General features: G+C 38.7%; 1 protein-coding gene across 2 annotated transcripts in view; it reads left to right on the top strand.

Moving 5' to 3' along the window:
• The window catches only part of LOC309719040 (netrin receptor UNC5C-like), a 187,146-nt gene extending 173,179 nt beyond the window's left edge, over window positions 1–13,967 (top strand). For both annotated transcript variants that reach the window (XM_082554813.1, XM_082554814.1), the window contains 7 exons: window positions 55–142; window positions 3,173–3,341; window positions 5,794–6,027; window positions 7,572–7,721; window positions 7,961–8,125; window positions 11,185–11,363; window positions 13,465–13,967. In XM_082554813.1, the coding sequence (XP_082410939.1) occupies window positions 55–142; window positions 3,173–3,341; window positions 5,794–6,027; window positions 7,572–7,721; window positions 7,961–8,125; window positions 11,185–11,363; window positions 13,465–13,627 (1,148 nt within the window). In that variant the 3' untranslated portion in view covers window positions 13,628–13,967. The remainder of the gene's footprint in view (window positions 1–54; window positions 143–3,172; window positions 3,342–5,793; window positions 6,028–7,571; window positions 7,722–7,960; window positions 8,126–11,184; window positions 11,364–13,464) is intronic.
• Window positions 13,968–15,605: the final 1,638 nt, after the last annotated feature.

The raw sequence follows: 15,605 nt of genomic DNA, 5'->3' as shown, positions 1-15,605 counted from the left end.
TAAATCCAGTGATGAAACTCATTCATTCTGCTTCCTCTGTCCTTCCTCCTGCAGGAGTCAGTTTGTTGGTTCCAGCGGGTGCTGTTCCTCATGGCAGGGTGTATGAAATGTATGTGACTGTGCACAGGAAGGATAGCTTGAGGTAGGTTTTGTCTCTCTTTCCCCATTTTCTTTTCTTTTATGTGGCTGTTTCCTTTTAATTGTTCTCTGCTGTCCTTATTTTTCTCTTCATCTCTGCATCTCCCTCTGTGTCCTTTTTTTGTTGGTTTGTTTGTTTGTTTCCTTTGTCTGTACTTCTCTGCCTCTGCCCAGATCAGTGGCTTCTTGTAGCTGTTTGTATGGCGGTGTGAGGAAGCTTTCATAGTGTGACACAGACTTACAATCTATAAGAAAGGGATATATTATAGTGCATTCACATATACCTTTTTTGTGATTCATTCAGCAGAGGTCAGTTGGTGGCACAATGCATATTATAATACCAGAATTAGAGTTAAGTTAAGCAGCTTAAAATGGAATATTTGACACATTAATTACTACCGACTTAACATCCTAATCTGTACACTAATCCATTAAATTTACATTGTTAATCAGGTTTTGATTCAGGACTGTATTTAAATGTAAGGCTCTTAAGATTCATTACTTTGAAATATGCCAAACTACAGCAGACCGTTGTGCGACCAACTGATTGGTTTTAACTTCATGCTACATTATAAAGCCAAAGAACAGAGCTTTTGAAACCGTATGTAGAGAGATCACTGCAACGACTGTAACTAACAGATTAGTGGTTATTTTTGAGAATGCTTTAATCTTGTTACATGTTCTATAACCCTCCCCCCTCCCAAAAAAGTACATACATCATGTAGGTCGCTCTCTCTTTGTTAAAGTGACAAGGCACACTGATTTTGATTCGGTTAAAAATTGATGTTCACCTTGGAATCAATACGGAGCAAAATCCATTCATATTTACTTGAAGGGGTTTTTAAAATGGGAATCTTAAAACCTGGATAAATACAACCAAGAGGGTCCAAATGACTATGGACAATGGAGAGACACAGTTTGAGTCATGTATGTTGTTCCATGCACTCATTTTACACTCTCTTCAATCAGCAGCAGTCAATAGGAATTAGGCCCCGTGCAACATGCTGCAGTATTTCTAAGAGTCGAACATGTTTTCAGCCCGCTGTGTTTACACAGAACATCACATAGCTACGTTTACTTACCTCAGCAACCCTTGCCTAAGGTGTCAGATTAACAACAAACAAAAGTCAAAGCATCTCTTGTTGTATTTGCAAGATAAAGGATACAGAACATCATAAATCAATAAAGCTGTAATTCATTAAGGGGTGACCTCAGCATTAGGTAGTTAAAAGGGTGCTATAGTTTCACTCCCACTGTTTTTATCTTTGTTTTTTCTACCCATGTGAACCCTTTATGAGTCAATAATGAGCCCCAGCAGCTGAATCGATAACACTGCTAAGGATTAGCTCTCCCTTGACACAAGGTGGGCTGAAAAAAAAAAAAAACAACAGAAGAAAAACATTGTTAGTATTTAGATCTATCTCCTCTATCTGTATGGCCTCATTCACAGTCAATATATGGCTTCGGGAAGATGAGGGATAATGGATCGTACTGGCATTTGACTTGTATATTTTTTGTGTTTACTGCGAGTGTTGTTTAAGTATCTGGTTTCAACTTTCAGTTTACAAATGAGACTGCTATGTATGATCTTTTGGATGTTGAAGTTTTCTGCTGCAGTACTGAGTCATACATTAGTTAGTGAGTGCTTGAGGTTCCAACATTTAGATGTATAAAAAGCACAAGAGTGTATGATTAGTAGCCTTTTATTTTCTGCCCCGTGAGCTGCAAGCTATTGAATCCAACTGAGGCTGACTATACAAATCATTCTCCAATAGAGTTTGTTCTTGCTCTGTTTTTCTTCTGTTCTCTACATTGCAAAGGTAATCTATTCCTCACACGTAAATGTCCAGCTTTGTACTAGTGCATCTCAAAAAATTAGAATATTGTGGGAAACTTGTTTTTTTCTTTTTTCCTAATTCAGCTGAAAAGGTAAACAGACGTTTTTAATGATAATGATGGCTTATAGCATGAAAATCAGAAACCTGGTATCTAATATTATTAGATTATTTTCTATGATCAATCAAAAAAGCATTTACAATACACACATGTCCAATTCTGAAAAGTATTTTAGTCTACACTGCTTTAACACAAATTACTGCATTACTGCTTGTGGCATGTAGGCAGTCAGTTTGTGGCCCTGCTGAAGTGTCATTGAGGGTGCTTTGATAGTAACCTTTCACTTATCTGTGTTTTTTATTTAAGTGGATTGTCATCGTTTTGACAATACTCCATAGATTATTTATGGAGTTCAGGTCAGGTGTGTCGGCTGGCCAATCAAACACTGTAATAATACGGTGAGTTGGTAGTAGTTTTGACAGTGTGTGCAGGTGCCAAGTCATGCTGCAAAAGGAAATCGGCTAAGCTTGTCAGCAGATGGCAGCATGAAGTGCTCTAAAGCCTCTGAGTAGATGCCTCAGTCCTCTCCTTGTGAAGCTCTCCCAAGTTCTCGAATTGACTTTTCTTGACAATCCTCTCAAGACTACGGTGATCCCTGTTGCTTGTGCACCTTTTCCTTCCAGTCAACTTTCCATTAATACACTTCGATGCAGCGCTCTGCAAACGGACAGCCTTTTCAGCAGTGACCCTCCTTATGGACAGTGTCGATAATCACCTTCGGGAGAATTGTCAAGTCAGCAAGCTTCCCCAGAATTATGGTTGTGAGTACGCAGTTAGACAGAGAGATGCACGGTGTTTAAACTGACTGAATAGTAATTTACTCAAAATTACGTAATCCAAAATTTTGAGATACTAGTTTTCCGATTTTTGTGAGCAAAAAAAGCTTAAAATATTTCTCTTTATCCACAATGAATGTGGACTATTTAAGGGTATCAATATATTAAGATTAGAATAGAATTAGAGTATATGAAGATTCTTTAGTTGTCCAAAATATTAACAAGGTAAAAACAAAACACAGACCTGAAGTGAACCAATTTAGCTTCGTGCGATTGAAGCTCGCAGTAGCTGGGATCCGACAGCGCAGCCCTCCTGTTGCTCTTTTCTGTCGTGTCACCTCAGTGTTATCTGTGTTTCCCAGACCCCCAGTAGAGGACATCCAGACAGTTCTTAGCCCAGTGGTGAGCTGTGGACCTCCAGGAGCCCTGCTGACCAGACCAGTGATTCTCACCATCCACCACTGCTCTGACAATGTCCAGGAAGACTGGCTCATACAGCTGAAGAATCAGCTGGCCATGGGAGAATGGGAGGTGAGCGTTCAGCTTTGTGTCCTTTTTGTTTGTGTGCACTATTTATGTTCCACTGTTTTTAGAGAGAGGCAACATACAGTTTTTGAAAAGAAAAGCTGTCGCTGTGTTGCCAGCTAATGAGAAATTGAAATTTCTGACGGATGTGAATACACAGAGATGCACGTGTACAGTAAAATTTTCTAAACGTGAAAAAGTCTGCAAATAATTGTTTACACAAAGTAATGGCAAACCTGCCCACAGCCATAACCAAGTAAGTGATATGCAGTCATTTGCACGGTACACACACAGCATATAGAGGAATAACCTGAATTACACATACACTTTGTGTATTCATTGAGCGAGAGAGAGGAAGAGATGGAGAGAAGGAGAGAAAATTTGGTAAACAGAAATTGCCTACAGGCTAGTAGACAAGCAGGGGGTTGAAGACTCCTATCAGAAGCAATTTGTTATGCTTCTGCCATCCTCCTCTTCTCTCATCTTTCTTCTTATGCTTCTATCTCTCCTTTTTTTCTATCCTTCTCTTCCTCTCTCCTCCCGTGTCTCTCAGCATGAAGTCTCTACCTCAGCAATCTACTGCGTGTGTCTGTGTGTGTGCGCATGTGTGCGTGCGCATGTGTGCATCCTTGTGTGTGGGTGTGGGTGATAAGACTGTCTTGCAGCATCACTGTGTCTACAAGGCGCCCGTATGCTGTCTTCTGTTGCTTATCACAGCTCAACACAATGTCTTTGCACAATTAGCCATGCATAAGACTGTGTGTGTGTGTGTGTGTGTGTGTGTGTGTGTGTGTGTGTGTGTGTGTGTGTGTGTGTGTGTGTGTGTGTGTACACGTTTGTGCGTGTGAGAGTGAGAGAGATTCAGAGGAGAGGCTCGGTGCAGAGTGGCTAAAAAAAAAAACAAGAAAAATGAAAAGTGGAATTTCATCAGGAAGTCGATTTGTTTTTCTTTTATTGCAGTAGAACATCCATTTCCCATCACAAAGTTTTCCCCAAAAGAGTGAGAGGAAAGGTAATTGAATTCCCCTCATATCAGGGGGGAGCAGCCACAGTTGTGATTACCAGTAATAACAGATTCCTACCATACTGCTTCCTGACCTCTTTGTATTGATTCAGCTCATCTGTAGGAACACAACCCCGCATGAACTGTGATTCAATACTCAATATTTGTATCACACGTTAACGGAGTCACACAAGCAAACATGGATATCTGCACAACTAATTGCGGATCCAGTGGTCACATAATAAGAACACAGATAGCCTGTGCATCCTCCGTTAACCAAGAGAAACGCATGGGTTTACCATAACTCAGACTGCGACAGGGAACTGTAGAAACGATATGAGCTACAGCCAGCAGATATCCCACAGCGGGATTGGACACACTTCACAGACAACCTCTTTAACCAAGTCTCATCATTCTCCCGAAGTACACACTGATGTACTTCTATAAGTATGTACAGCAAATACACTTACAGTGTGCTAAAAAAGATTTATATTCCGTATTATATTCATGCGTGTTGGAAAAACCTTCTTTTTTTGTTGTTAAACTACAAGCAGTGCATCACATACTGTCTTTTTGCAAGTAACAACTCAACAATAATAACTGTGCTTTTTTTTACCTTTTAAAAATCCTCTAGAGTTAAGAAAACCTCTTAACTCAATTTGCATAAAAACAAAAACGGCAAACAAACCTGTTTATAGGAGCGGAATGCATTTGAAATAAACCGCAACCTTGCTTACTTATGGGCTGTTTGCATTAGTGGAAAAGCTTCCAAATGCAGGTGCTGTCAGGTTATGTTAACAGACAGGATGTGGCTTAATGCCCGTAAATTCTCAAATAAAGCCTGTACTCAAATAACAGCCAGCTTTTAACAATAGTGGTCTGTATGACCAAACGAAGGACAGCCCTAAAAAACAAAAAAAAAAAGGTGGGAAAACAAGATTAACCAGACCATGGCTCACTTTGTAAATTCACTTTGCAAATAATCTACATTTTCATGGTCTCTTTAATAATACTCTGCTCTATATTGATCACATATGTTGTTTTAAGCCAAACACTGTTGTCACGCAGTTTTGCTCAACGTGATCCTACTGTGACATTTATCTCAGGTTTAATGCTGATTAAATCTACCGTTTTGCTAAGAAAAATTTTAAAAAAGCTCTTCAGATGAGAAAGGAAATTATGGCTATGAATGTCTGGAGCAGTTTTAATATGAAACAGATTGAGCAAGTGTTAAGTTTAATTTGACAACAGCACCTATCGTGGATTTAATTTAAAAGGTGGCCTTTCTTAAATGAAAGAACTTTTTGATTGAGATGAGTAAAGGCTCACATGGTATTTCAACAGTACTGTGTTAAAGAACTTCCAACATTGCATTCACAGTCACCCGTCATAGGCACAAAATGGTACTGTGTATAAAAAACATTTTCTCCTTTTTTTTGTATCTGGTTCCTGAAGGATGTGGTTGTAGTGGGAGAGGAAAACTTCACCACCCCCTGCTATGTGCAGATGGACTCAGAGGCATGCCACATTCTGACAGAGACACTGGGGACGTACTGCCTGGTGGGCCAGTCAATTGGCAAAGCAGCTGCCAAGAGGCTCAAGCTGGCTGTTTTTGGGCCCGTTTCCTGCACAACTTTGGACTATCACATCAGGGTCTATTGTCTGGATGATACGCAAGATGCACTCAAGGTAAAGAATTGAAGCTAAATAAATCCCAAGCCAAGTAGTATTTTTTCCACTTGTGTTTTAATAGACATATTAGATAAATAGAGTACGTATTCACCCCCAGTGCCTTGAATAACACCGAAGGCATTTGATACTATCGGCTAAAAGTGTTGCTGCATTTATTAGTGCTGTGAGAGATTTAGCTCTCTCTTGGACTACCCATACTAAAATGCTTTCATGATAATTTACATTTGAAAAGAAATGTATATATAAGCATTTGAACAGAAAGGGCTTCACAGAGTCGTAAATAGAAGCTTCTGCACCTCTTGTCTTCTGGAAATGAGCTAAGAAGGAGTAAACAACACAGGGTCAAGCAATGTCAAAGCAGCAGTGCTGCTGAATTCAAACAAATTCAAAGCACTGGAGGGACCATCTGATATGGGAGATTAACAGTGGTAATTTATGCATGCAATGTTAAGTCAAGTGTCAGTGGCACACAGCCATGCACACTCTTGCACAAACATAAAAAAACACTTAGTTTTACCAGTTCAAACAAGCAATTGTAGCTCTAATTGAGAGTTCAGGGGTGTGCTTTTCTTTTCCAATGATGAGGACTTTGTTTAGTATAATTGATAGGCTGGCTAGAGGAATTGATTATTTTGAAAAGGTTGTAGGAGGCATCAAAATTCAAACGGATAACTTAGTATAAACGAGTGCTTCTGTGTGTATTTTCAAGAGCCAATTAATATGGCTCAGATATAATTCTGTAGTATTCTCTTGGTGTGAACTTACCCAAAAATACATACAGATGTCTTTTTTATTAGGGTCAGTAAAAATCCCCACAAAATAAAAAATAACTTTGGTACTTTCGTAGTGTTTTCTTCCCTGCACAATTGGCTAAACAATGAATGGAGTGTGTCATTTTTAGATTGAAATCAAACACAGTGCGTTGCAACAAACAATCCACAATAAGTACTTTGCTTCACCTTTAGATCTGGAGTGAGGTTGTCCTTTCTCATCCTTTGAAGCTAGACAGGCTTTATTGCTGAATTTAAAACTAGATGCAACAACCATCATAAAAGACGAAAATGTAATCATTTGTAATAGGTTTATTCTTTTAGTGTATTAAAGCCCAGAGTGTAAGCAATATGATACATTGAAGTCATCTTTTAATGCCAATAGAAGTAATTTAATTTTACCATATTGCATTAAAGATATGCTTCATTTCCTCATATCTCAAAACAGCAGTACATTGACTGGTGGGGCATTATTAATCAAGGGTTTTATTGAGCCTCTTAATGTGTCTTTTCAGTTCAGTGCGTTTAGCAAAGCAAAGCTTTGTTTAAAATCAGGACATACAAGCATGGAGATGTGTGATGATATCTCATTAAATCTTTAATGCATTTTAGATGTTTTATGGTGCCTTATGTGCAGTAATTTTGCAAATTAAATCAAAGGTCTTATACATTCTCTAATGTATGAAAATGGTCCAGTGAGTGAGATGAAGCAGAGGGAAACCTGGAGAGTAAATATAAAGTTGTTATTTCTTTATGTGGGGTTTTGTGTAGGAGGTTCTTCAGATGGAGACCCAGATGGGAGGAAAGCTTCTGGATGAGCCAAAGACGCTGAACTTTAAGGACAGCACACATAATCTGAGGCTGTCCATCCATGACGTGCCAAGCGCACATTGGAAGAGCAAACTCATTGCAAAATATCAGGTAAGAAGGATGCACATGTAGATGCACTTTGAAATGTAACAATTCTATACAGGCACCAAAATCATTTCTGACCTCAAATGGTCACAAAATTTACAAATGTGGAGAAAAGTCCACATTTCAGATGCTAAAGTTATGTTTTTATTGTTAAATTCTGGAAAACAGTAGTACTGGTGCATTTACCTGGAAAAAAGATTTTTGAAAAAACGTGTATTTATTTTCTACGTTTGTGCATGTTGTAGGAGATCCCGTTCTACCAGGTTTGGAGTGGCAGTCAGAGAACTCTTCACTGTACCTTCACCCTGGAGAGATTAAGTCCAGCCACCACAGAAATCAGCTGCAAACTGTGTGTACGGCAGGTAGAAGGAGAAGGACAGATCTTTCAGCTCAGCAACACATTGGAGGAGGTAAGCTTGTAGAAATTTACATATATATTGGGGGCGACTGTGTGCTGTCCACTAATCAGAATGTTGTTGGTTCGATCCCCATTTCCTACAATCTGCATGCCGCAGGGTAGGCTACCTGGGCAAGATACTAAACCTTAAAATTGCCCCGGATGTATCATGGGTTTACGTTGTAGTGTGTCTGTGTGTGCATCGCTTGAAGAAAGTGCTTCATTTAATTTAACATTTACATACATCAAAAGCGCTATAACACAGTTTATACTGCTTGCATGTGCAAGATAGCTGCAGACAGCAACATTAACTCCCACTGGCCAGGGATGGAATAAACTAATACATGCTGAAACATGCTGAATGAGTAATACAGAGAGAGAGACATTTCTTTCTACATCCTTGCTTCCTAACTTCTACATTCTTGTACAAAAGGTCCTAAAGTCACTAAGTTTTTTCACTGTCTGCCAGACAGTCAGGGTTTCTGCTATGGTTCTGTGACTCTGTTCAATCATTCATACTAGGGATAGAGGTCACACAACACAAGTTGAATAGCTCCTCTTTGATTTTGCTAGGCCATTTTACCATGAAGTCACTGAATGTATGCGTGTCTGTGTGTGAATGGCTTTGGTTGGAGGTCAGTCCATTCTTTTTAAATGTAACGGCTTCAAATTCTCCCATGGTGGTCAGGGTAATAGCACTGTACTTTAAAAAAAAATTTCTCTTTTTTTGTAGGTAAGGTAAAGTGGCTTAGAAGAATGGATTTTTCTTTTACTATTTGCTAAAGTACTTTGGAATAGCGGGAAGAGTTCCACATGTTCAGTGTTCCTCAGCAGTACTTGCTGAGCACAACATTGTAAATGAATGTAACCCAGAAAAGACATTTCTTTGAGGTTAATGAAAATGACACCATAGTGTAAAGAATATTTAAACATCAAATGATGAAAGAATAGTCATATTTCTCCATTTATAAAGGCAATACTGCCTAGATTCGCAGAAGCAGCCACACATCTATCAACCACCCTTGCATCACTTTTAAATCATCCAGTCCATACTATACCCAGCTGATAGCTGACTTCTTGAGCAATACTGAAATGAATATTTGACAGTTTCTTTTTTAAAAATCATTAAAAATATATAATTATAATCAACTTTGTGATCTAATTTGAAAAGTCTAAAAGTCACAGTTTCTGCTTGGCAGTTCTGTGCTTTAGTTTTGCAAGAAAACTAATTGATATAGTTAGGTCTGCAAGTATTTGGACAATGACACTGTTTATGTAAATTTGCACAGTGGATTTGATTTTGTGGCAACTGTGTGCTATTGCAACAGATTTAAAATTTTAGGTTGCGGTCCATTTGAAATAAGCCATTACATAACTGCTTTGATCTAACCTGGGTCACATTTGACAGCTTGAGCTAAACATCTAAGTACTTTAACTCCATGTCTGTTTGTGTGTGCTGCACATTAAGCAAAATGTTGTAGATCCTCAACAATGTTAAACAATGAAAAGCAAAGCAGATTTAAAGCATTATTTCAACAGAGATGTCCCGTTGCATCAGTCATTCAGTCTCCAGCAGCAGAGAGCTTTCTGCCATAAATTGAGGCTAAGTAGATGCAGTAAATAGTAATCATTCACATCAACAGTGGCTGTTGTTGTTTCCCTCTGCCAAGCAACATTCATTAGGCTGCTGCCTCCTTTCAACCCAGGAGTGGCAGATTAATGGGATGAAGGTTTAGAAAAGAGACAGGGATTGACATTGAGAGGAGAGAGTGCTCGGGAGCAGATTTTTGTGTTTGTTACACTCTTGCATTACTTAGGAGACACCAAATGTAATTGGTCACACCAAAGGCAAGCAGCAAATAGAGACAGCCAGGCAGAGATGTGGGTGAACTAGAAATATGATGGTTCTTACATAAATGCACATTTTCGTCTATAGAACCATCCCCATCCTGTGTCGCTATTGCAAAAGATGTACTGTATGAGTCTGGGGATACAACAACATTTCTCTTAATGAATAATTTTTGTGCAAAAGTCTTGAGCCACCATTTTTTTTCTGTTTGCTTCCAAGGAGGCAGAGCAACATCTCCAGGCTTTATTCAAGCCCAAACAGGCATCAGGGGAAGAAGCAGTGTTGTGACTAGACATAACAGACAAATTAGTAAAAAACAATTTTGAATTGTATCTTTAGGCACTTTGTCACTATCAGCCTGTCACAAAAACTCATTTCCCTCATTTCATTTGTTTAAACTCTGAAAAATGCCAACCAGTTTAACAGGCAGAAAATGGTATTTATGCACCAATAAGGTGATTTGCAAAAAAACTATTACCTGAAAATTTGGTGTGACTCGATGATGTACAGTTTGTCCTAAAAAAAACTGAGGAAAGTAAAGAACAAAAGAAGTGGTAGGCCAAAAAAAAACAACAACAAATAGGACACACAGGACCTGAGAGATGCATCTGTCTTCCCAGTTGATTCCCCTGCTGTTCACTGAAACAGTCTCATCATGGGTTTTATGTAGTGGTGAAAGCAAATTTTAAATCTTTGCTTCAGATCATCATCAGCATGTGCAACTAGTGCTACAACTAGCAATGTCGGGGATCTTATCAAAACTGAAAACAGAAGAGTACCATCAGACATTGATTGACCCTCTATGCAGTATCAAGTGGAAAGCATCTGATTGGCTTCATTTTTCAGCATGAGATTGATCCCAAATGCCCTGCCAATACACTGAAAGCATACCTGGATAGAGACTCTGTCACTTATGGACTGGCCTCTTCAGAGCTCGGACCTCAACATTATTGAAGCAGCATGGCTAAAACATCTTGACTGGAACAAAAGACAGCCAACATCCAAAGAAGAGCTTTGAATCTTCTTCAGAATGCCAGGAAAACTATTCTTGAAGACTACTTAAAGAAATTACAAGAAAGCTTGCATAAGAGACTTCAAAATCTGTTGAAGAATAACGGTGGCCATACCAAACATTGACTTTCAAGCTTGCTGGAATTACACAAACAAAGAGAGAGAGTGAGCCTTTAAAATAACAACTGACCAGTTTCTTTCTGTCTTTTCAGGAGGTCCACTGTATAGACACATCCCTGATGGACCCTGCCAGTAACATTACAACTTTAGTGGGGCCCAACGCCTTTCGGATTCCTTTATCCATCAGACAGAAGTTGTGTGGAAGCCTGGATGCACCACAGACCAGAGGCAATGACTGGAGGATGCTGGCCCACAAACTCAACCTTGACAGGTGACACTTGGCATTTGTTTTATGGATGCTTCTCTTAGTTGTTTTACTTGATTTGAGTCCTCATTCAGGCTTAATAATAGCCTGTTTCATCTCTTCACCAGAAGAAAATCACAGAGAATCACTTGTTGCACTTCAGTAGAAATTAACTGATCAAGTCCTTGAACACCTTTCAGTATTTTGAAACTGCATCTCTTCAGAATCTCTCTTGGGCAAAGCAGCACTGCTGGACTCCTGATTAGTAAATTAAAAGGACATTTCCTCTTTGGATTTAACTCACAGGTAACATCCGCAGAAACTCTGTGTGCAGATGTGTGTCCTAATGATTTAGACTGGAGGTTCGTTTACCAGCAGCTACCGAAGCATAGCCAGATATTGAGAGGATAATTGGGCACAAGTGCACATCATTGTCCCAGCAGGCAGCCAGCTCATGAAGCAGTGTGTTGATGTGGGCACCAAATATTCCTCATCAGTGGGCGAAAAAGCTAGCCAAATTGTTGTTTACTTCCACATTTCCACTTAAAAAGGTACTCTTCAAAAGGACCACGATGAAAAGGTCTAACAAAGGGGTATCATCTTCTCTCCCCTCTGCTCTAGTGGCTGCTACGTCATTTCCATTTTACTTCTTAGTGTTACTCACGATCTGCGGTCACAGTCCTTATTCCTTACATAACCTTTTCATGTATATATAAATGATGAGACCTCAAATGTACCCACTCTGGCACACGCAGAAACACTCAGAAAGTTTAGGAGTTTTGATCCAATGCAGTGAAATGGCTTTAAAACAAATGCTGGAAACTCACACAAAAAAGAAAAGGCCAATCTTAGCTGTCGAGTTCATTTAACAGCAGGATACTCCTTATCGCATACTGCAGGCAGATGGAGTCTGACGCAGAACATGAAACAAAGGGAAACAAAGTTGGAGAGAAAGTAATAGGAATTTATTTATTAGACGTTTTGAACGAGAGAACTGTGAAAAATTAAGAAAGTCTATAAGGAGAGAAACCGATTAAAATGAGGAGTATGGGGATGAAGGGATGTTTGTGGTTGCATTTAAACAGCACCAAAGCTCGCCAGAGTATGCCAACAGTACAATCACAGGATTTACAGAAGAACAAAAAGCTTCGGTTTTACCCCGTGAAGCTCAATCTCTGGCTTTTGCACTTTAAAGAAGAAATTGAGATTTTTGTCACAGATGTCTCAGACTTTTCCTCTGCAGCCACTGTGTACTTTGACTCGCCACGGTTTAGTTCTAATGCAATAACATTTTCTTCCCCCACATTTGTCTAAAATATTTTGAAGTGAACATAGGTAATAAAAATGTCCAAAAAAAAGGAAATTAACCTGTCAAATTTCATTTATGCTTCCTTACACCACAGCTAATAGCAAATGGTATACTATAGAGGACCCGATAAAGTGTATTTCTTTATAGTAAGTTCTTCTGTCTGTGCTGCTTTATTGTGCGATAGTCTCAAGTCTTGAAGAGGGAAATAATTCATCACCTTGTTAAATAGAAGTTTCAGAATGTTTTATATTATATGTTATGCACTTAGAATTTCACATTCAAAAGCTTTTTTTTTCATCACACATCCCACATGGGCGGATAAAATAATCAGCATCAATCATTACATATTATGCATTCACAATGTGAATCATGGAAAATGGTTCAGCTAGAGAAAAATGGTCGTTCCATATTTTATTTATTTATTTATTTTACCTCTGTCTAAATATCAAAATTCATAATGACATTAACATCACATTAGATAACATAGGCTTGTTTTACTTTCTCCACATCTTATGTGTGCTTTCTCAATGAGTAGGGTCAAACTGTCTGTACTGAGTGTCCAGCAAGTGTATTTGAAACCCTCCCTGACACATCTTTTAAAGTTTTGGATGAAATCTGTCTTAGCGATTAGACAATAAAGCCATTCACGTCACACTGCTGAGTCATTCACTGCCCATGCTTTTCAGAGAGCAAATTTCAAATATTCCAATTTAATCTTTTAAAAATAATTTGGAATCGGAATTCATCTTTGTCTGTTGCATAATATTGACTTATCTATGCTTTGTCACTCACCCCCTCACTCCTTAATGTTCATTTCAGATACCTGAACTACTTTGCCACCAAGTCCAGTCCAACAGGCGTAATCCTGGATCTCTGGGAGGCCCAACATTTCCCTGATGGAGACCTAAATGAACTGGCCACTGTGCTGGAAGAAATGGGTCGCCACGACAGTAGCCTTGCCTCCATGACAGCGGAACATTGACGAAACACTGCAGTTACCATGACAATGGTAGAGGTCTGGAGATGATTACGCGTGAAGTGTCGATGGTTGATCCTGCAGCGAGGGCAACAAACCAATTAGCAACAGAAAAGTTGCCACTGTGGTGACTGAGCACCGATTAAATACCATGGTAATCATGCCGACATGGTAACAGATAGGAGAGGCACCTTAACTGCTGTGTGCTGGAACTATCTATGTATCTTTGTATGTGTATTTGCGAAATGTTGCAGTGTCGTATGTGACTGAAAGAGAGATAACCCTACCTATCTATCAGGAACACAGAAAAACATACACACGCCTAAAAAAAAAAAAAAAAAAAAAAGCTTGTCCATAGTAACACCGGTTGTTCTCTTGTTGTTACTTTAATATTGAACAAGGAGAAGCAAAGAACAAGAAGCAGCAGAGAGGTACTGACCTTGGAAACCTCTGTAGGAATGGAACAGAATCATAAGGGGAAAGAAGGTAAACTGATTACAGAAGAGTGGGAGAAGGTAGAGTGAGGAAACGGAGAGAGTGAGTTAGAGACTCTTAAGAAAGATGGGCGCAAACACAGAGCGAAGCTAAACTGATTACAAAAGAGAGGGAGGACATAAACATAAAATGATGGAAGCGATGGCAGGTGATCATCTGAACGGAAAACAGATAATGAGAGAGGGGGATAAAGAAGTGAGTCCTCTCTTGTGAGCCTCGGCTGTACGTGTTTGCCAGTACAGTTTGTCGTCTTTATATCGTTTCTTAGGGAACGCTCTATGAATTCTGCTGTCCATATGTGTGGGTCATTTCCTGATACAAGAATGAGTACAAAGTGACTGTCAATCAAGGGTCCTGACCAGAAACAAGCCCGAGACAACAACAACTGTCCCCTTTGGGTTATTATCATAAAGATGGTTCCAATTGGATGTTGATTAAGATTAAGGCTTTTTTCAAAAATACCATCAAAATCTTTCAGGTCAGAGAAAAATGAACACAAAAGCAATTTGACTTGCTTCCAATGCCTCTAATGTTCTTTTCTTCTTTTTTTAATTCAAAAAGCCAGTCCAAAGATAATTATGCTGCTGAAGGATGCAAGAATAACTTCTTATTTTTTTTAATAATCTTTTTTATGGTAAGATTTCAAGATTTCATGTATGATAATCATATAATGATTATTAGGTAAAGCTCATCATCATGCACAGTACATTGCAGTAAAGCATCTAAGACTTTTATTTTGTTTTTATTTTATCATTGCTTTTTCACATTTTTAAAATAAATAAATAAATACATTAAAAAAAACACGATCCAGACAGGAAAAACAGGAACGGCAAACTCAAAACTACAAGTGCATCTCAAACCACTGAGAGTCTCAACATAATCTGCACTAATGCTGCTTCTCTATTACTTAACAACCAGCAGTTGACCACAACCTCCAACCCAGAAGTGTCTATTTTAGACTGTTGGGGCTTCTTTCTGGACAGACGGACAAAGCAAAAAAATAAATAAAAAAATGGGGGGGTGGAAAACATAACTTGATTTGATTGCAGGAATTATATGACAGTGAATTAAATGCAGCTCATCTACTACTAATATACCGATTTTAATCAATTATATTCAAGTTTCCTTCAGTTGTGTTATCTGCCATCAGGCCACATGTGGCATTTCATTTGTGATCGTCGCCATGACTTTGCTGGTCACTAGCACCATCCAGTGGCCTTTGATAAATAAGAGCATTTTAAGTGTTTTCATTTTTATTTTATTTTGATTGTGTAAATACATGCTTATCATTATGTTCATTCTAAAGAGCTTTTATTACCACATATTTTTGTTCATTATTATTTACATAAACTTTTTTTTGCCAGCTTTATTGTGTTTATATGTGTGACATTTATGAGGGGAATCTGCATCAGTTACTTAGCAGCTAACATTCCAGTCATGGTGTATCTATGACAAAGTTACAATTTACAGGTAAAAATCATATAAAGGG

The sequence above is a fragment of the Aulonocara stuartgranti genome (genome assembly GCF_965226115.1).
Source record: "Aulonocara stuartgranti genome assembly, chromosome: 12".
Classification (NCBI taxonomy): domain Eukaryota; kingdom Metazoa; phylum Chordata; class Actinopteri; order Cichliformes; family Cichlidae; genus Aulonocara; species Aulonocara stuartgranti.
The sequence above is the reverse complement of the archived record's forward strand: the minus strand, read 5'-3'. Positions and strand labels throughout refer to the sequence as shown.